The sequence below is a fragment of the Equus quagga genome, chromosome 12 (assembly GCF_021613505.1).
Source record: "Equus quagga isolate Etosha38 chromosome 12, UCLA_HA_Equagga_1.0, whole genome shotgun sequence".
NCBI classification, from domain to species: Eukaryota; Metazoa; Chordata; class Mammalia; order Perissodactyla; family Equidae; genus Equus; species Equus quagga.
Genome location: NC_060278.1, coordinates 97494961 through 97516120, shown reverse-complemented (window position 1 = coordinate 97516120; position 21160 = coordinate 97494961). Strand labels below are relative to the sequence as shown.

At 48.0% G+C, this 21160-nt stretch overlaps 1 protein-coding gene across 1 annotated transcript; it reads left to right on the top strand.

Moving 5' to 3' along the window:
* The first annotated feature begins 1987 nt into the window (after positions 1-1987).
* TP53RK (TP53 regulating kinase) lies at positions 1988-4673 on the top strand. The gene is made up of 2 exons (XM_046678150.1): positions 1988-2530; positions 4087-4673. The coding sequence occupies exons 1-2, from the start codon at positions 2248-2250 to the stop codon at positions 4563-4565; spliced, it is 762 nt and encodes a 253-aa protein (XP_046534106.1). The 5' UTR covers positions 1988-2247; the 3' UTR covers positions 4566-4673.
* Positions 4674-21160: the final 16487 nt, after the last annotated feature.

Here is a 21160-nt window from a genome sequence, read left to right as displayed (position 1 = left end):
GATGGGTATTATCTACAATCTTATCTTATCGACGATACACTACAGCACAGAGTGGTTAAATAACTTGCTCCTCCTCAAACATGCCAAGCACACTTCTGCCCTAAGGCCTCTGTACCTGTTAGTCTCTGCCTGGAATGTCCCAGGAATCTTCACAGGGCTCAAATGTCACCCTTTCCTTGAAGCCTTCTCAACCACCTGATTTAAAATCGTACCACTCTCCACTCCCTCACCACCCTCCACTCTACTGCCCATGGGGTGACTACATAATTTACCACCCAAACTAGTATGCTTTTAAGAGTGAAGAGGGGACACTATTAATAGTTATGCCAGGACAACAGGTAACAATTGGGGCCGTCCCTGGCAAACTGGGATGCATGTCATCTTAGCCACCCACCTTCCCTACTTTATTTTTCTCCACAACACCTATTACCCTGGGTCAACTATACGTCAACCTTATTTATCTTTTTTGTTTTGTCTGTTTCCACCTAATAGAATGTCAGCTCCATTAGGGCAGGAGTTAGTTTCTGTTTTATTCACTGCTGTGTCCCAGAGGCTAGCACAGTGCCTGGCATATAGTAGTCACTCAATAAATATTTGTTGAATGAATTGGTGAATAAGCAAATGAATAGGCATCTGGTGCTGGTGGGTAGGAAGTCCCCTTCAGGGCCAGCCTTAGGCTCAAAAAGGGCTAGGGCAGAAAGAAGCGCTCTCCCACCGTCCTCCACTGCTTGGCTATGGTACCCAGAGCCCGGCTGCCCATTCTGCAGCCAGCGGTAGAGGCCTTGAGGTGCCACGCCCATGCAGTCGCCCCAGACTCGCAGCACCTCCCTTCCAGCAGGAAGAGTCCTTTGGGACACTCCCTCTGCTCCTGCCCTTTCAGCTCCCAGCCTGTCCCCAGTGCCACACTGCTCCAGCCACATGGAGCTGCTGGCCTGTCTCTAACCCATCCCCGCCCTATGTACGTTCTCCTGTCTGGAACCTGAGCACCCTCCCACTACTCCACCTGGTCAAAGGTGGAGCCACCTGGGGAACTCAGGGAGGGCAAAGGCACAGGGACACGAAATACACGCTCAGCAGGAGTGTGAACAGGCACAAAAGCTGAGAGGGCAGTTTGGCTGATGGATGGGTCACCTTTTAAAAGGCTCATCTCCTACATCCCAGCGACATCAATTTCAGAAAGACGTCCTCAGAAGCATGCACGTGTTCAGGGATGTCTGGATAAGCCTGCTCATTGCAGCACTGTTTGTGAGAGAAAAAAAAAGGAGAAAAACAAAACAAAGCTGCAAACAACCGTTTAGCAACAAGGAAACGGCCGTTTAGACGGATGTGGTAGCTCTGTATGTATTGATAGGGAAACTGTCCAAGATAAACTGCTTAGGGGGAAAAAAGCAAGTTGCAAAAGAATAGACAGCGTGCTCTCGTTTATATTGGGGAAAATCCCATAACTATGTGTGAGAGTGCGGGTGTATCAGAGAGAAGATCTGGAAAGAAACTTTCTACAATGGTCGGTGGTGGGCAGATTGATGACAGCGACAGGCATTCTTTGATGTTTCGTGCGTGCAAAATTCAGTATTGTAAGATTTTGTTACAGCCTGCGTTAGCTTTGCAATGAAAAATACATGCAAACCCTAAGAGTGTGCTAATCGCTCCCAGTTCACTGTTCCCTCTGGAACACTTTTTACTGCCGAATACACTTAATTAATGAACGGTCGCTACTGCTATCCTAGCACTAAAGACGATGCCAGACACACGCCTCATTGTCCATCTGCCACCCTTAGCTTTGGCTGGTGTGAGCCCCTTTTGCGGGGAATTCAGGACCCAGGGGACGAGGAGTTCCAAGAAGAACTCCCATGGATACTGCTTCCCAGGATCCCGAGGGACTCCTGCAAAAGGCGGAGATTCCGAAACGAAGTTATCCGGAAAGAGCCGAAGAGCTGGGAGGTGGGGCCACGAAAGCCGACCGCGAGAGTCACGAAGGACTTCGGGAGCCAGCCGCTCATCGAGAGTTGCCGAGGGTTTACGGAGATAGCCGAAGACCTGGGAGGCGAGGCTACAATAGCCATTCCGAGGGGCAACGAAGGCTTCGAAAAGAACCGAAAGTTAGGAGGCGGAACCGCTTCCACAAGGCGGAAGTGCTCGCGTTCGAACAGCCGAAGAGGTCCGAGGATTTCCGGAGCGAGCCGAAGCGTCGCCGACCGTTTCCGGAAGCAGCCGACAGGCTCCGAGGGGCGGTGCTGAGGCGCAATCATGGCGGCGCCCAGTGCTGCTGCGGCTGAGAAGAACGAGGAGCCGGCGCCGGAGGCCGAGGCGCTGGCCGCCGCCCGGGAGCGAAGCCGCCGCTTCCTGAGCGGCCTGGAGCTGGTGAAGCAGGGCGCCGAGGCGCGCGTGTTCCGCGGCCACTTCCAGGGCCGCGCGGCCGTGGTGAAGCACCGCTTCCCCAAGGGCTACCGGCACCCGGCGCTCGAGGCGCGGCTTGGCCGGCGGCGGACGGTGCAGGAGGCGCGGGCGCTGCTGCGCTGCCGCCGCGCAGGTGAGGCCGCGGCGCGGGGCCTCAGTTAGCTCGCGTTTCTCCGTCGGTGCCTCTGCGGGGCCTTGCGTTAGAGAAGTCGTCCCTTCGTCCCTGTTCGCCTTCATTCCTGCTTCGGCCGCTGGCCCCGCAGCGACGAGCCTTCGTCCCGGGGCCCCCGCGCCTGTTCGCTTCCCGGCCCTCGAGCGTGTTATCTGACCGCCTGAGCCTCAGTTTCCCCGTTTGCACCGTCTTTGTTCTCGGTCGTTATCTTCTCGTCCGTTCCTTTTAAGAAGCAGACGTGATGACCAGTCCGTGCCAGGAGCCAGGCTGTCTGCGTCCAGACACGGACTCCGCTGCCGCATATGCAGGCTTGCAACACGTTATTTAACCCCAGCCTCAGTTTCCTCGCTTGTATCGGGAAGGCATAGTAGCAGGAGCCATCTGATAGGGATGTTGCGACCGTTTAATGAGCTAGGTATGCCGTGTGTTAGGTTTGAATGGATGGCTGGCCCACGCCGCTCGGTAAACCTTAGGTTTCGTTAAATCGTTTGCTCCTTCGTTAAGACATCCCTGTGCACCACATCCATAAGCCTTGTCCTCAGATGAGGCGCTGACGCTCAGAGAGGGGAAGGAACTTGCTGAGGTTACACAGCCAGGCTCCCAGCCCGTATCCCTCTGGCTCAGAAACACGGGCGTTTCTCTGTTACACGTTCTCCCTTTCTCTTTCGTTGGTGTTTTTTAGGGGCCTGCGGTACCCCAAGACGGTGTTAGGTGCTGGCAGATCTGGAGGAAACTCGGCAGCGAACAAGCAGACACATCTCTGCCCTTGCTCGCATTTAGTGACTTATTTGTGGGGTCATATTTTCTGTTTTCACCCTCTTTGCGGGATAAGTCCCGTTAAGCAGGGATCGTGGCTGCCTTGTCTCCTGCTGTATCTCCCGGCTCTGTCTCCAGGGTCTAGATAAGTGTCCTGAGCATGAGGACAGTCAATAAAGAGTCTCTGAATCTTTGGACTCAATGAATTCATTGAATTATTGGAGGTATTGTTCTTATGTTATAGAAGCAGAAACGGAGGCTTAGAGAAGTTAAGGTGACTTCAAGTTTACGTAATTAATAAGGAAAGGAGCTGGGGCTGAAGCGGTCCTTTCTGACTGGGAAGCGGAAGCTCTGTGCCAGCACGCTGCTTGGCCTCCTGTTTGTGTCCTTGTCAGGTGGAAACGGCTCTCCCCGGCTCTGCTTTATCCTCCGGCTTTTTGTTTTGTTTTGTTTTGTTTTTTAGGGACTAAGTGGGTCAATGAAGGCCAGTCACAAAGGGTGGGAAGAAGGAGGGAGCTGTGGCACTGCTGACCTCAGCTGTGGGGTGGCCAGAGGCACAGCCTGCAGAGCGTGAGCCGGGAAACTTCCAGATGAGTTTTCCAGATGAGTTAAGTTGTACCGTTCTGCAGCATTCCTAAGTCTCTCTCCTGAAATAAGCAGACATAGACTAGAAAAAACTGGTTCAGTCTTTGGAAAGCAAGCTTACCTTTAACAAAAATTAAAAGCATCTAACCCAATAGCCACTTGTGTCTTGATTCCAGGGATATGTGCCCCGGTTGTCTTTTTTGTGGACTATGCTTCCAACTGCTTATACATGGAAGACATTGAAGGCTCAGTGACTGTTCGAGATTATATTCAGTCCACTATGGAGACGGAAAAGTCTCCCGAGAGTCTCTTCAGTTTAGCCAAGACAGTCGGGCAGGTTCTGGCTCGAATGCACGACGAGGACCTCATTCACGGTGATCTCACCACCTCGAACATGCTCCTGAAACCCCCTGTGGACCAGCTGCGCGTCGTGCTCATAGACTTCGGGCTGAGCTTCATCTCGGCACTGCCGGAAGATAAGGGGGTCGACCTCTACGTGCTGGAGAAGGCCTTCCTGAGCACCCATCCCCACACCGAGGCTGTGTTCGAAGCCTTTCTGCAGAGCTACTGCGCCGCCTCCAGAAAGGCCAGGCCGGTGCTGAAGAAGCTGGACGAAGTGCGCCTGAGAGGAAGAAAGCGGTCCATGGTTGGGTAGGGGAGTGTGTGTGACCGCTGCAGCCAGTTACGCTGTCTCCCTCCAAGTGAATCCGAAGGAATGCCACGAGGTTGAGATTAGACCTAAATAAAGCTGAGATATTTTTAAGTGCTGTCTGTGATCTCGCTTGTTAAGTGTCTTTATGTCTGCCGTTGACTGTTCTCAAGAGCTTACTGTGTACATGAGGCGTGTTCTAGGCAGAACTGGATATTTAAAATACATCTCGCACTGGCGTATGCCTCAGGCGCATGGGCATGGCCTTACAAGACGTCAAACCACGTAGTGAGGACGGTATTCTCTTCAGTCCGTCTGGTGAGACGAGGACGAAGTCTCAGTTGGTGACAGTATGTCTTTCTCAGCCCTCTGACCCAGCATTTTTTTGTTGTGTTCATGACATATTCCTCTTGAAATCAGTATAAGGGGATACAACCAGCATTTTAAAAGTGAAATAGAATCAGAAACTAGAAAATACCAGAATGCATTCTATGTGATGTATTTTTTTATGAAACTTGTTTCAAATGTATGTGTCGACAAGGGTATGTACTGTGTTTTATGTAAAATATATTTCTTTTTGAGAGTAATGGTAAAAAAAGATGAAAAATGCTGCTCAACTCCAATTTCTCTCTTAAAAAAGCAGGCTCATAGCTTTCAGACAACTGAAATTTCTGTAATTTTATACAATATTTTAATTTTTTTTGCTCTTTATTTTTATGGTTACTTTCTAATTAAGACAAGTGATTGAAGTAAAGTTCCTTTTAGTTTATATCGGTAAAAAAGTGAGTCGATTTATATCACAGACAGTAAGTAGATTGAGCGAAAATGGTGAAGTGGCTTGGGAATGCCTGAAGGTTGATAAAGCCTAGTTTAAGGAAACTGCAGGAAAATCAAGTCAAGATGCAAAATACCACTAATTAGCTCACACTTAACCTTGCCCAGCCTCAGTTTCTTCCCCAGAGAAGGTTTGGCTATGTGGGGTGCTATGAGAAAATACCTTTCCTCCTTGTAAGCTCCAGCTAGTAAGTACGTATTTTGAGTGCCTTTGTGCGCTTGGCACTGTATTGGGTCCTGGGTGCACCGGTGAGCAAGACAGACGTGCCTGCTCTCATGGAGGGAACATGCTGGTGGGACTGGGACCATGTGTTTCGTTCACCACAGTCAGCGCCCTTCATGTGGCAGATGCCCAGGAATGGATGAACACTTCCCTTCCTCGGTAGGGGTGACTAGTAGAGAGGAGAACCAATATCGTTGCTGGTCACTGCCTGTCGAGCATTGTGCCAGGAGTTTTCATATTGGATCTGAAGCAACGCTGAGTTAAGTATTGTCCCCATATTAGAGATGGAGAAACAGGTTCAAAAAGGGGAGAACTTGCTTAAGATGTCAGGTAGCAAGGGGTAGTTTTACCTGGCCCCAAGCCCATATGTTTTCCACTGATCCTTTAGGAAATGAGATACTAGATGCAACATGTCTTTATATTATTATAATATATATTGGCTTTATATTACATTGTTTTCTAAACTCCAAGGGCCACAGGAGCTGGCAATAACTTTTTCAATGAATATTCTCAACATGATTGAGCGGGCTCCTTCTCCAGTGTTTTGGCTGTGCTGGCTTATCCGTAACCAATGTTGTGCTTGGACCTGCCTTGTGGTTCTTGTGTTTGCAAGAGGCCCTTCAGCAATAATCATCAGGAAACTTTGCAAAAATAATTACACAGTACGCTTGGGCCCACACAGCAAGGTCGGGGGTTGGAGACAGTGCGGGGGCTTGGGGTTCTGCTGTTATTGGGGTCGAGGTTTGGGGCCTAGGGTTTTGTAGCCTCACTCATTGGTGAATTTAAAACATGATGGGAATTTAAAGTGCAGGAAGAGAAAAAAACCAAGTGACTCAAATGTCAGTTATCAAAATCAGCCAAAGGGGCCAGCCCGGTGGCTCAGCAGTTAAGTGTGCACATTCCGCTTTGGCAGCCTGGGTTCGCCGGTTCGGATGCTGGGTGTGGACATGGCACTGCTTGGCAAGCCATGCTGTGGTAGGCATCCCACATATAAAGTAGAGGAAGATGGGCACAGATGTTAGCTCAGGGCCAGGCTTCCTCAGAAAAAAAGAGGAGGATTGGCAGCAGATATCAGCTCAGGGCTAATCTTCCAAAAAAAAAAAAAAAAACCAAGAAGAAAATCAGCCAAGATCTGCCGCACAAAGGAGCCCTCAATGCGGAGAGGCCTGGCTCCTGTATCTGGTCGCGTGGTTGGCAGTGTGTTTGTTTGAGATACTGTCTTCGAAATGGATGCCTCTTTGAAGTGGATGTTTGAGTAATCAAAGCTTAAGTCAGGTACTCACATTACAAAAAAGAAAAACACGACACCAGTTTCCTCATAGGCTAGTATCATGGGGCCTATGACTGGTTGACCCGCATGTGCAGGTGTTGTTAACAAATGCCTGGTGCTCACTTGTGCTGACGCTGGAGATAAAGAGAGGATGTGAAAGCTATCCTTACTCTCCTGGGAAACAAACTGAGTAAGAGTGTCAGACAGCCTTGAGTGCTTTGAAGGGTGCTGAGATCTGAGTGACCTCGAGGGGCGGTGGAGGCAGGGCTGATCAGGGGAGCCTCTGAGGAGGTGACATTGGAACTAAGATGTGAAGGAGAACCGGGAGATGGGAGAGTACGTTCCAGGCAGAATGACCATCATGGACCAAGTTGGTGAAGGAGGAGCATCCTTGAGGGACAGCAAGGCCAGTGTGGCTGCCTTGCAGCGAGCAAGGAGGAGGAGCAGGAAATGAGATCAGAGAGGCTGGTAAGGGGCAGGTCAGGCAGCGCCTAGGAACAAGGTTGAGTTTTATTCTCAATGCCGCTCAGAGGGTTTAAACAGGGAGACATCTGATTTATGTTTTGAAAGGATTACTAGATAACTTTCTAGGAAAAGGACTAAAGCAGGAAAGAGTGGAAGCAAGAAAGGAATGAGAAGGCTAGGCAACATGCCGGGCGGGTAAGGTTGGTGGCCTGGGGTGGGGGCCACGTGGAGGTGCTGGTGAGCATCCTGCAAACCACTGGGCACCCACTGGTTAGTGGGACATAGCAGCCAGTGGCAGTGGGGGTACCAGCATCAGTGGGGAAGCAAAAATGATCTCCTTTGCAAGCGTGGAGAGAGGGGGAGATACGGGAGCCCGGAGAAACTTCATCAATTTGCCCAGGAGGAGTAGTGTCCCTCCGCCTACTCAGCCGGTGGCTGATGATGGGAAATAATGGATTTACCAACGTTCCTGGGGAGCAGTGGGTTCCTTCCCTAGTTCAGTGTCTCACAGGGTGCTGAGGAACCCTCTGCAATTCCAGATCCCTCAAAGTCCGCGTGGGGACAGCTGGTGGCACTAGCAGCTCTGTGTGAATTCCTCCCTGGACCTCCCAGACAGGGGTTATCACCCCATTTTACAGATGAGGGCCAGTCTTCCTCAGCAAAAAGAGGAGGATTGGCAGCAGATGTTAGCTCAGGGCTAATCTTCCTAAAAAAAAAAATAGGCAGGCAGCTTATGGGCCATGTTTGCCAATCAGATTTTTAAAAATATTACCTTAAAATAGTTGTCTTGATTACTAGTTTTTAAGTGCCCCTTAAATCTAGTAAGGGCCTAGTAAGAGCCCCACTTGCCTCACCCCACTGCTGGTGCCCTGCCTGTGAGAACCCACGTTCTTACAGGGGCCTGCCTCAGCCCTCTTTGGGAACTGGGTCCTGAATTCAGGGCACCGCAATGCCCTCTCCAGAGCCCAGAGGAGTAGCTCTCCTTTGCCGCCAGAGGTCGCACGTTACTGTCGTTCTGGATGCAAAGAAGTGAAACTTCTCTCCCCTTCTATCCTCCTGCACTTCCTTCGCTTCTTCCCCTTTCTCTTGTCCTCTGGCCCTCTTCTCTCTTCCTCCCCTCCCTCTCCCACCTTCTTCCTCTCCTTCCCTCTTTTCTTCCTCCCTCCCTCCATTAAACTTGTTCGTGTATTCACTCAACACCGTAGCTGAGCGTCCCTGAGTGGCGAGCTCTGTGCTAGTCACTCAGGAAGTAGTGAGCAAGACAGCGTGGGGATGCCCAGTTCCCTCCTGTCTTGGTTTTGTCCTCCATGCTCTCACGTCTTCACTCAGTCACTCACCAGGTATTTATTGAGCACCTTGTGCCAGGCTCTGTGCCGGGTCCTGAAGAGGGTGCAGTGATGAGAAAGTCCAGCTACCACCCGGGAGCCCCCTCGCCTCTCCCAGCGCTGCTGCAATCCGTGGCGTCCCCACTGCTGCCCCTGCTTCTGCCCTGGTCCCCACATCCTTCCTTCCTCAGCGGCCGGAGGCACGCTTTTAAAGCCAGATTGTGCCACTCTTCTGTTCGGAAGGTTGATGGCTCCCCTTCCCTTGTGTCTCCTTGCTTACCAGCTGCATGGCCTGGGACCCCCTCACTGCACCTCTCTGAGCCTCAGTGTCCTCATCTGGAAAATGAACTGACAATGGGGCCTACCTCGCAGAGCTGCTGTGAGCACCTCCATGGGTCAGCATCCCCAGGAAGCAGACTCTGAGATGCAGTTTAGCATTAGGGTGTTTACTCAGACATGCCCTTGGGGTCAGCCTCCACGGAAGGGAAGAGGGCGAAGCAGGGGATGGCAGAGGGAGAAATGGGGCTGAGAGGCAGACCGACAGTAGCCTCAGCCGACCCCACGGGGAGCTCTGCAGCCAGAACGGCCCTGCAGAGATGCCCCGAGTTGGACCCAGATGGCCAGGCCCTCATAATTCCACTTCACGCAGTCTTTGGCGGGCTACCCCTGGAAGGGCATGAGCTCGGGTGAGGCCACCCTCTGCCTCTGACACTGTCCCTGAAGCAGTGACAGCTGGAGGCCACCTGCTGACCACACTCCCTCCATCTGGGGCGATCAGTCCTTCCTTGAAGGGGATCTGGGTCACATCAGTGCCCACCACAAGCATCAATGAAATGAGCGTTACCACCGTGCCGGGCACATCCTAACAAGTAGCTGCTACTGTTATGTGATTTATATTGCTACTATTTTTAGAGACCAGTGAACAGGCAATTATCATACAGCCTCATGTGCTCCATTTATAAGTTAAGGGCACACAGGTGCACTTTCCCACATTGCTGGTTCCCACGAGTTCCCCGCTGATGCTGAGGCTGCTGTTCGGAGAACCGCTGCCTTAAAGATCAGAGTGTCTCATGAGAAGAACAAGAAACGGATGCTGGGAGGGCAGAAAGAAGAGCTATTCTCTAGGCTCATTTTATAGATGAGAAAGCTGAGGCTCAGAGATGCTGCACAGCTTGCCCAGAGTCATCAGCCAGTAAATGGTACCGATTGGTCCAGACATTTCTGTTGTCTACCAAAGCCACTGCCTTTATTCTTTTTGGACAGAGCCTCGATTTGTCCGGGTATTGATTAGGTGAAGATGGCCTCATCTCAGGGAAGGTCAGCCTGCTCCCTGATACAGGCGTGTGCATGTGACTCTTTCCTCGCCAATAAAACACAAAAGCAAATCTGCCAAAGTTGCTTCCGGGAAGATTTTGCTTCTTATAGAAGGCCAGTGGGGTGTGAGAATCTCTCCATGCCCTGACTCCAACACCCCATCAACAATTACTGCCTTTAAATGCAATGGTGAGAACTGGAGTTTCAGCAGCCATCTTGAGACCACGAGGCCACCCCTGAAGCTAAAGCGTCAATGAGAGGGAGACGGTGGAGTAGAGAGATGGGCAGAATAGGAGTCCGTCCTCAATGACGTCAGACCTCAACCTCTTTGCCCTCACTTATTACTTGCATAACTAAACATCTTTAAAGCTGAAGCCGCTGTTGACCAAGTTTTCTATCATTTGAAGCCAAAAACATTCCCAACCAAAACAGATACAGGTCCTAGCCCCGAAAGCCATGCCTTTTCCACGGCATCTCGCTGCCTTTCTGGGGCAGGTTGGGGCACATTGGGCAACACCGGACTCTGTTTAGATCAGAGTGCAGGAGCAGTGACGGGCCGACTCCTTTTCTCCAGGGCCCACAAGAGGCAGGAACCCTGGCTGAGATTCCGCCTACTCGAGGCCCGGCCAATCGCTGCCACCAACTTCCTCTGTGAGTTTGGGGAAAATCCCAGACTTCTCTGGGTCTCAATCTGAAGGATTTGATCTGAATCAGACTGGTTGCTGTACCTGTAGACATTTTTGTTGGGTCCGTATAGTGTTTGTGTTTCGGTTTCCAGTGTTAAATGATTTGGATGGTTTCATATAAAAATCCCGATACCTGACTTCTCTGGAAACATCGTCAGATCTGGCCACCCTGGACCCCCCTTACAGCACTTTCCTTGTAGAGGCGGGCTCGTGCTCACCCTTCACCCCGATCCTCACCCGTCCTTATTGCCTCTCGACTCTGAGGCTGGCTGCCAGTTGTTCTTCTCATAGAGTGAAGAGGAGAGTGAAATAGCTCTTCCTCCCAGACCCCTTCACCCTCCTGCTGCTTGTCCCTGTAGGCATTTGAATTTGCAACCCCCAGATGAGATGCTCTGTGCCGTCTCCAGGGGTCACACAGGCATCTCAAAACTCAACATGTCCGAAAACAGACTCCTGCTTCCACCCCTTGGGCTCTGCTCCCACCGGCCCTTCCCATCATAGTAAATGACAGCTCTGCAAATCCAGCACTTCAGCCCCAAACCTGGGAGCTCCCCTCGACTCCCCTCTCTCACCGCACCCCCACCTCACCCAGCAGCAAATCCTGTTAGGCTTACTTTCAAGATATAATCAGGAAGTTAGAAGAGTGGCTACCCTTGGGGAGGGGGCGTGGCTTGGAAGGGGCTTCTGCGGGCTTCTGGGAGGATGGGTAAGACCTATTTCTTGAGCTCGTGGCTGGTTACATGGGTGGATTTGGTTGTAAAACTTCCTCGAACTGCATGCACACTATGCTATGTGTACTTTTCTGTATGTCTGTTAGACTCCAATAAAAACTTAGGAATATAGAATTAGAACTTTCACTCTGTACCCCTCACAGGCACTGCTCTGGCTTAGACCACGTGATCTTTTGCCTGAACCATTCCAGCTGCCTCCTTGCTGGCTGCCCTGCTCGTCTCCCCGCTTCTGCCCTCGCTCCCCATAGCTTGTTTCCCACACAGCAGCCTGGGGAATCCTCTTTAATCTCAATGCAGGTCATATCATTTCTCTGTTCAGAACATTCCAGTGTTTCCACCTCACTCAGGGCCAAGAGACCCAGCTGCTTCCAGCCCAACACTGACCTTTCTGACCGGCTCTTCTCCCTCGGGGTCAGCCATACTCTTCTGCCAAAGTCAGTCATGCTCCTATCTCATGGCCTTTGTACTTGCTGTTCCCTTTGTAACACTGTTCCCTACAGATCTTCACCTGGCTGCCTCCCTCACTCCCTTCCGGCCTCTGCCAAACACCATGTGTCTTCCATGCGCATCCTGTGTAAAAGGTAGCACCCCATCCCCAGCCCTCCCGATCTGCCTCCGCAGCTTTATCTCTGTCCTGTTCACCAGCACCTGCTGCCTTTTATATTCACTGGCTCATTTGCTTCCCGTCTGCTCCATGGGCGGGGGCCTGTGTTTGCTCCACCACTCCAGCCTGGTTTCCAGAATGGTACCTGGAACGTAGTGGGTGCTCGTAAAGACCTACTGAATTGAATAGAATTCCCTTGTACAAGCCCAGCCTGTCTGTTGGAAAGAAAATTAAGGAGCCACCCCCTACCCCAAAGGCACACCCCCCTCACCCTCCTATACCTTCCTCCCTCTACCCCAGACACACACGCACTCTCTCTCTCTCTCTTTCTCTCCACCTACCCACAGTCTTCTCTGCTGGAGGCAAAGTGCAGTATGGTCCTGGCCTGCATTTTGGAACAAAAAACAGTCAGAACCCTGGGGGTTTAGTGCGGATCAAAGGCCTCTTCGTGTTTGTAAACCTTCGCTCGCTGCCCGGAATGGAGGGGGTTTGGGGGGGACCAGAAGCCAGAGTTGGTCACAGCTCCGGGCCAGGGGAGTCCAGGGCCTGCCCGCTTCCCCACAGTGAGGAAAGGCCCTGCACGGCCAAGCTGCTTGACCCCCTAACCCCAGGGCATCTAAAGGGGTGACTAATCCCAACCCCAGCCTGAGGCCCACCTGCTGGGACCTGCTTCAAAGCCAATATTGCTCTTGGAGCTGCAGAGGCCTTGACCAAAATGTCACACTGAAAGATGCTGACGGTGGTGCAGGCCTCTGCGAGGGCAGTGGGGGAGGCGCCGAGTCCCTTCTGCGGAGAGGAAGGGGAAACTGGTGGGATACTGCCCGCATACTTTCGCCCCTCCCAGCTTTATCTTTCTTCATAGCGCGAAGCACCATGGGATATGCTATGTATTTCACTCATTTGTCTTATTACAGAGCCACTAACGTGAAAGCTCCGTGAGAGCAGGGACTCTTGTCTTATTGGATCAGTGCCGTAGCCCCAGCACCCAGATGATGCTTGGTGCATGGTAGGTGCTCAATTAATATTTGTCAAATGAAGGCTATGCATGACTTTGATTGATGTTCCAAATAATAAGACACAATGCCTTAAAGCACGTTCAGTTATTCAGTATTTATCGGACCTCTGTTCTAGGCGCTGGGGGTGTGGCAGGAAACACTTTGGACTCCTGTTCTCATGGACTTTACTCTAGTGGGGAGCAATTTCACATGAGGAATCACATTGTGAAGGAACTAACTCGGGGGTTTTACCCACAGCAGGTGGTGTGGGGTTGGGGAAGGCTGGATTCACTAGGTTAGGTGGTCACGGAGGCCCCTCTGGGGGTGACGTTTGAGTTGAGACTGAGCGGGGAGAAGGAGCCAGCTGCTGCGCTGCGATGGCAGGGAGGGCAGGGGAAGGGAGGTGCGGGCAGAGGGAGCAGTCAACGCAAAGACCTTGGCGTGTTCAAGGAGCAGAAAGGAGGGCGCAAAGACGGTGGCACACAGTGATTGAGGGGAAGGCTGGGAGGACATGGGGTGGAAGAATGAGGCTGGACCCGGTCATTCACGTCACTGCCCAGCACAGACCTTGGCACATAGCAGGCCCTTAATCACCGGGATGGTGACTATAATCAATATCTACGCACACTTTCTTAAGTTGTTATTTGCCTGTTAAAAATTGGGTGGAGAGTAGTGGTGTGTATCACTGGAATTTCAGCGCTCTCATGCACTAGCTGTGTGGCCTTGGACAAGTCTCTAAATCTCTCTGAGCCTCATTTTGCTCATCTGTCCTATGGGCATACCTAGTAGGGAATGAAAGTAAACGGTAGTCAAACCATCCACTACATGTGGAGGCTCTTTAAGAATCCCCTCCACACTCCACTTCCTTTTCAGTGTAAAGGGGGAGGAACCAAAGAAAGGGAGTTAGCGGGTCTGGCCTTGGCGCCACCTTTCCTCCTGTAGGGTGCCAAGGTCCAAGTCGTCGGGCCAGGGCCCTCATGTCTGGAGGACTCTCCTTCCTAGAAGAAGCTCTGCTCCAGGGGAGAGAAGTAATCGTGGTAGTAATGGTTATCTCTTGCTGTGTAACAAATTGCTCCACAAAGTAAAGGTGTAGAACAACCATTTATTCTGCTCGTGGATTATGTGGGCCAGAAATTTGGACAGCCTGGCACGGGATGTTTTCTCTCTGTTCCTCCAGGTCTGGGGCCTCATAGGCTAGGAGGCCCCTCATAGGCTAGGCCTCAGAGGCTAGGGCCTGGGTCACCTGAAGGCCCATTCACTCACTGCCGGGTTGTGGCTGCCGGCTGCTCCTTGGGAGCCTTGCTTTCTCTCTGTGTGGTTTTTCTGCCTGGTTTAGTTTGAACTTCAAATATGGTGAATGGCTTTCGAGGGTGAGAGTCCCAAGAGTGAGGGAACCAGGCAGAAGCTGTGCCCTCTGTGTGACTCAGCCTGGGAAATCTCATAGCATCCATTCTGCCGTGTCCGTTGGTTGGCACAGTACAAGTCCCCACCCACTCTGAAGAGGTGGGATCATAGACCCCCAACCCTTGGTGGGAAGAGCGTTAACCACATTGTAAGAAAAGCATATGGGGTGCACATTTAGGATGGAAGCTATAAATTGATGCTCTCCTTGGAAAATACAATCTGCCACAAGCAGAACAGTGGTTCTTGTCAATTGTTAAACACTCACTGTGTGCAAGTACTGTGCCACACCCCAGCATATTAGTTCTCCCAGCATCCCTATGGGTTACATCCTATCCTTGTCCACATTTAAGATAAGGAAACTGAGGCCCAGTGGAGTTAAACCTCTTGCCTAGGGCTGCACAACAAGCAAGTGGCTCAGCCAGAATTTGAATGTAGCTTTGTCTAATGCAGGGTGACAGACTCAAAGAGGTAATGCAAATGAATTATTGTAAGGATTAAATGAGTTAATACATGTAAGGTGTGGAAACAGTAAGGTGTGGATACAGCACATAGTAAGCGCAGTATCTGTGCTTGCTGTTATTAGTAATAATAATATTGTTATTGTTACATTTGAACCACTGGATTGAAACCTCTGCTCTTATGCTAAGTATTGTACTCAATCTCTTAGCTGGTTCCAGAACAAGGGAGCCAGTCCAGGGGTGCTGAGTGCAATATACCCTGGTCCCAACTGCCTCCACTTGGGCTTTGGGGACAGACCTGAGTTTCTATGACATAGGCTGCAAACCCCCAGGGAGAGTCTGTCCTGTCTGGAGAGGCCCATCCTCCCCCACCTAGGCCGCGAATGTCCCCCAGTGCTCGCTGCAGGGCTTCGCCCTCCATGCGGAGTTGGCTGACACTAACCTGGCTGGAGCCTTTGATGAAACCGGGTGCTGGGCTGGCTCAAGGTCAGGTCCGCACACTGAAAGGACAGGAGAGAAAGTTTCATCACAGCCTGCAAAGGGTCCGTTGGGAAATAACTCGCCCTAACGCTTTACAGGAACCATGGCAGCATGACCTGGGTAGGAAGTGAGCCCTGCGGCCCTCTCTGCGCTCTTCTCTTGCTGTCTCTCATCTCCCCAGATTTCAGATCTTTGCATCCAACTTTTGGAATTTTGCCACAACTGTGCACTCTCTGCATTCTGAGTTACTTGCTATTTTTCTTTGAGTTGCTTCACATTTGTGAACTTAAGTGGATTTAAACGGAGGATTTTAAAAATATCACAGGCTTTAATAAACCACAAAAATCACTTTTTCTAAGTTAAAAGTAATTGGAAGAATAAATAAAATAAAAACAAATCAGTGTTGTTCAATGGCAGCAAGATGCCAAAGTCTCCGGCCCCAAAGCCTTCTCTGGCTCTCAGAGAACCATCTCTGACCACCTGCGCCACTCCTCTTCTGCTTCAAACCACTGTCCTTCCAGCCCGAGGGAGCTTTCCAATGACAAGCATGCCTACTAGAATGGCCATAGTGAAAACACAGTTACTCATAAGCGTTGGTGGGGATGTGGAGAAATGAGAACCCTCACATGCTGCTGGTGGGATTGTAAAATGGTGTGGACACTCTGGAAAACAGTCTGGCAGTTCTTCCAAAGGTAAACATAGAGTTACCATGTGACGCAGCCATTCCAGTCCTAGGGGTATACCCAAGACCACTGAACCCGTGTCCACTCAAAAACGTATACAGCAATGTTCACAGCAGCATTATTCATAATAGCCAAAACGTAGAGACCACTTTAATGTCTATCAACTGATGAATGGATAAGTAAAACGGAACATCATTTGCCCATAAAAAGGTACAAAACACTCATATATGCGACAAATGGGTGAACCTTGAAAACATCATGCTAAGAAAAAGACTCCAGACACAAAGGACCACAAATTGCTTGATTCTACTTAGATGACATGTCCAAAATAGCAAGTCTACACAGGCAAAAAGTAGACTCGTGGTTATCTGGGGTTATCTGGGAGGCTGAGGGAAGACTGGGAGTGACTGTTGACAGGGATGGGGGTTCTTTTTGGGGTGATAGGAAATTTCTAAAATTGATTGTAGCAGTGACTGCACAACTTTGTGGGTATACTAAAACCCACTGAACCGCACACTGTAAAGGGCTGAACTGTATGCTGTGTGAATTATATCCAAATCGTCCATTATTAAAATAATGAAAGCAGAATACGTCACTCTGCTTAAGTCCCTGCAGTGGCCACCCTTGTCATTCAGCATAGAGCACAAAGTCCCTACTCAGGCTTGCAGGAGCCTGTGGCTGCCCTTCTGATCACATCTCTGCAGCCCAGTTCCTTGATGACTCTAAGCCATGTCGTTGGCTTCTGCCTTGGAGCCGTTGGACTTGGCTTTTCCTTCTTCCCGGAATGCTGCCCTCACATACCCAGAGGGCCTACTCACTCACTTTCCTTAGATCTCGGCATACCTTAGGGTCCTTGGTCACCTAGTCATCAAGGGCTCCCTGACCCCCTTACCTAAAATGGTACCCCCACCCCATCACTCTCTATTTCCCTTTCCTGCTCCATTCTTCTCCAAGCACTGGTCATCTTCTCATCTTTTGACCACAATGCATTTTACTCATTTGTTTGTTTATTATTTGTGTCCTCCAACTCCACCCCCAACCAAATGTAAGTTCCACGGAGGCAGAGACTTTAATTTTTTTGGTCTTATTTGTAATTGTATTCACAGCCTGGTATATAATTGCCATGCAGTCAATATTTATTGAATAAAAGGAATGATGAAAAGTGCGTATGATTAATCTCAAGTTTACAGATGAGGAGAACCAAGCCTGGCATTCACATGTTAAGTTAGTAAACACTGACAGGGCATCCACCACAGACCATGCCCAGGCCCTGGGGATATTAGGTGGCGAAATTCTGTAGAACTCGGTAGGACCATGAGGACCGGGTTGAAGTCTCTAGATGTGATGTGATAGAAGCCAGTTCAGATTTTGCATCAGGGAAATTATTCCACCAGAATCTGACAAGAGATGGATTAGATCTTAGGGGTGTGGGGAGCTGGAAAGCAGTGGGGTTGTTCAGACAGTGCTTCTCAACCGCAGCTGCATGTTTGGGAGCTCTTGAAAATCCTGATGCCCAGGCCACATCACAGACAACTAAATCAGACTCTCTGAGGGTGGAGCCTGGGCGTCCGCATTTCTACAGCTTCCCAGGTGATTCCAATGTGCAGCCAGGGCCGAGAACCACGGTGTTAGAGGGTTACAGGAGGGCAGGTGGCCCTTGTTATCTGAGGGTAACGAGCATTGGGAAACCACCTCTTGAGTGAATACACTCCAACTGTTGACAATTCTTGTAATATTTGAGAGGGTCTGGTCCTGGAGACTCCCTGCTATTTTACTTTGTTTAAGGCTCTGTGGTAAAGTCATATTTCCATATCTAATGAACACAAACTATAATAAAACATACACTGTGAGCCATTACCCTGCAGTGGTTAGGCATGTGGGGTCTGGAGCTATACTACTGGGATCTGAATCCCACCTTAATAGCTGTGTGTCCTTGGATAAGTTACTCAAGCTCTCTGTACATTCTTTGCAAAATGGGAGTATATTAGGACCTACCTCCCGGGGTCATTTAAGTGTTCAATGAGTTCACATAAAGCTCTTAGGACAGAGCCTGGCACAGAGCAAGCACTCCGTGAAGGCTGGCTATTATTATTCATTAATAAATAAGATGGAAAACCAACATTCCTTGAACATTTGACATAGATCACAAAATTGATTAAATTTCTTTGAACAATATAACCTGCAATTATCAAGTTTAGTAAAGCTGATTCTTTTGAATGGTTCAAGCATATTAAACAGCAGATCAAATATACACAAATTCATTGTGGATGGGACTTTCCAATACTCTTACACCAAGATCGGTTACAAAAGTGCTGACCTCATGGAAGTTACTTTATTTCTTATTCATAGTTTTAGCAAATCATACTTTTAAACAATTCATAGATAGGACAATAGAAATCACATAGTCTGAGCACCAGAGATAAAAAAGACTGAAAAAATGAACAGAGCCTTGGGGATCTGTGGGGTTATAACAAATGGTCTAACTTTTGTGTCATTGGAGTTCTGAAAAGAGAGGAAAAAGAGGACAGGGCATAAAAGTATTAAAAGAAATAATGGCTGAAAATTTCTCAAATTGGGCAAAAGAAAAAACCTTCACACTCAAGAAGCTGAGTGAACTTTAAACAGGATAACTAAAAGAAATCCACCCCAAGATATATCATAGTCCAACTTCTGAAAACTAAAGGCAAAGAAAAACACCTTGAAAGCAGTGAGACAGAAATGATGCTTTACCTCTAGAGGGAAAACAATCCAGATGACGGTCGATTTCTCACCAGAATCCATCAAGTCCAGAAAGAAATGGCATAAGACTTTTCAAATGCTGAAAGAGAAGGACCCTATATCTAGTGAAAATATCCTTTAGGAATAAAGGGGAAATCAAGACCTTCTCAGATGAAGGCAAATTAAGAGAATTTGTTGTCAGTGGACGTACTCCAAAAGAATGACTAAAGGAGTTTCTCTAAACAGAAAGGAAACAATAAACAAATGACTATAGGATCATCAGGAAGGTAGAAAGAACATAGGAAACAAAAATATAAGTAAATGCAATAAGCTCTTTTTTCTCTTGGGTTTTCTAAACTATGTTTAATGATTGAAGCAAAAATTATAACATGATGTGGTTCTGAATGTATGAGGAGAAAATATAAGATAATATTATAACGGGCTAAGTTAAAGGGACGTAAAGGGAGGTAAGGTGTCTACACTTCACTGGAATTGGTACCAGTAGACTGTGATAAGTTATGCACACACCGTGTAAGACCCAGAGCAAGCACTAAAAAACCCATACAAAGAAATGCACTCAAAATCACTATATAAAAATCAAAGTGGAATTTGAAAAAATGTCCAAGTAACCCACAGGAAGACAGGAAAAAGAAAATAGAGAAATAGACAGAGATAGAGAGAGAAGATACGGAGAACAGAACGGCAGATTTAAGCCCTGACATATCAACAATTACATTAAATGTAAACGGTCTAAAAACACTAATTAAAAGATAGAGGTTGGCCGAGTAGATTTAAAAGCATGACCCAACTATATGCTGTCTGCAAGAAACTCACTTCAAATATAATGATACATGCATGTTGAAAATGAAAGGATGGAAAAAGATATATCAGACAAATGTTAATCAAAAGAAAGCAGAAGTGTCTGTATTAATGTCAAATAAGGTAGACTTTGGAGCAAAGAAAGTTACCAGAGACAAAGAGAAACATTCTATAACAATAAAGAAGTCAATCTACCAAAAGATTTAGCGACCTTAAATGTGTATACACCAAACAACAGAACTGCAAAATACAGGAAGCAAAAACTGATAGAGTTGAAAGGAGAAATACACAAATGTACAATTACAGTTTGAGACTTAAATGCCCCAATAATTGATAGAACAACAAGACAGAATCAGCAAGGATATAGAAGAACTCAGAACTACCATCAAACAACAGAATCTGGTTGACACTGAGAGAACAGTCCACCCAGCAACAGTGAATACACATTCTTTCGAGTGACCGTGAAACGTACAGCAGGATAGTTATGCTGAGCCACAATACAAACCTCAACAAAGTTAAAAGAATTGCAGTCTTACAGGGTGATGGTTCTTTGACCATAATGGAATCAAATTATAAACCAATAACAGAAAGATAATAGGAAAATCTCCAAACACTTAGAAACTTAAACAACTCACTTCTAAATAAACCATGGGTCAAAGAAGAAGTATCGAGGGAAAATAAAAAATACATTGAACTGAATAATAATGAAAATACAACATGTAAAATTTGTGGGACACCACTAAACCAGTGTAGAAAGGTGAATTTTTATTATTAAATGCGTACATTAGAAAAGAGGAAAAATCACAAGTCAATAATCTAAACTCCCACCTCAATATCCTAGAAAAAGAAGAGTGAACAGAAGGATGGAAAAAAGAAAGATAAGACCAGAAATCGGTGAAATTAAAAATACAAAAAAAAACTTCTAAAAGTTGGCTCTTTGAAAAGAGAATTACATTGAAAAATCTCTAGTAAGATTGACAAAGAGAAGTGTAAGTTAAATGAATGAATCAGGAATGAATGAATGAATAAATCAGGGCTATCACTTTAGAACCTGTAGACATCAAAAGGGAATACAACAAACTCTACACACTGAAATTTGACAACTTAGATGAATGGACCAACTCCTCGAAAACACAAATTACCACAGTGGATCCAATATGGAACAGATAATTCAAATAGCCCTATAACTATTAAGGAAATTGAATTAAAAACCTTCAAAAAAGAAATCTCCAGGGCTAGATGGTTTCCCTGGGGAATTCTAATAAATACTTAAACAAGAATTAACACCAATTCCATACAATCTGTTCTAGAAAAAGGAGGAGAAGGGAATAATTCCCAGTTCATATTATGAGGCTAGTATTATCCAGATACCCAAACCAGACAAGCACAATAAAAAAGGGAAAACTACAGACAATCTCTCTCATGATTACAGATGCAAAATATTAGCAAATAGACTGCAATAAAATATAAAAATAATTATACGTCATGACTAATTGGTATTTTCCCCAGGGATACAAGGCTGGTTCAATATTTGAAAACCAATAAATGCAATTCATCATATTAATAAGCTAAAGAAGAAAAATCACTTGATC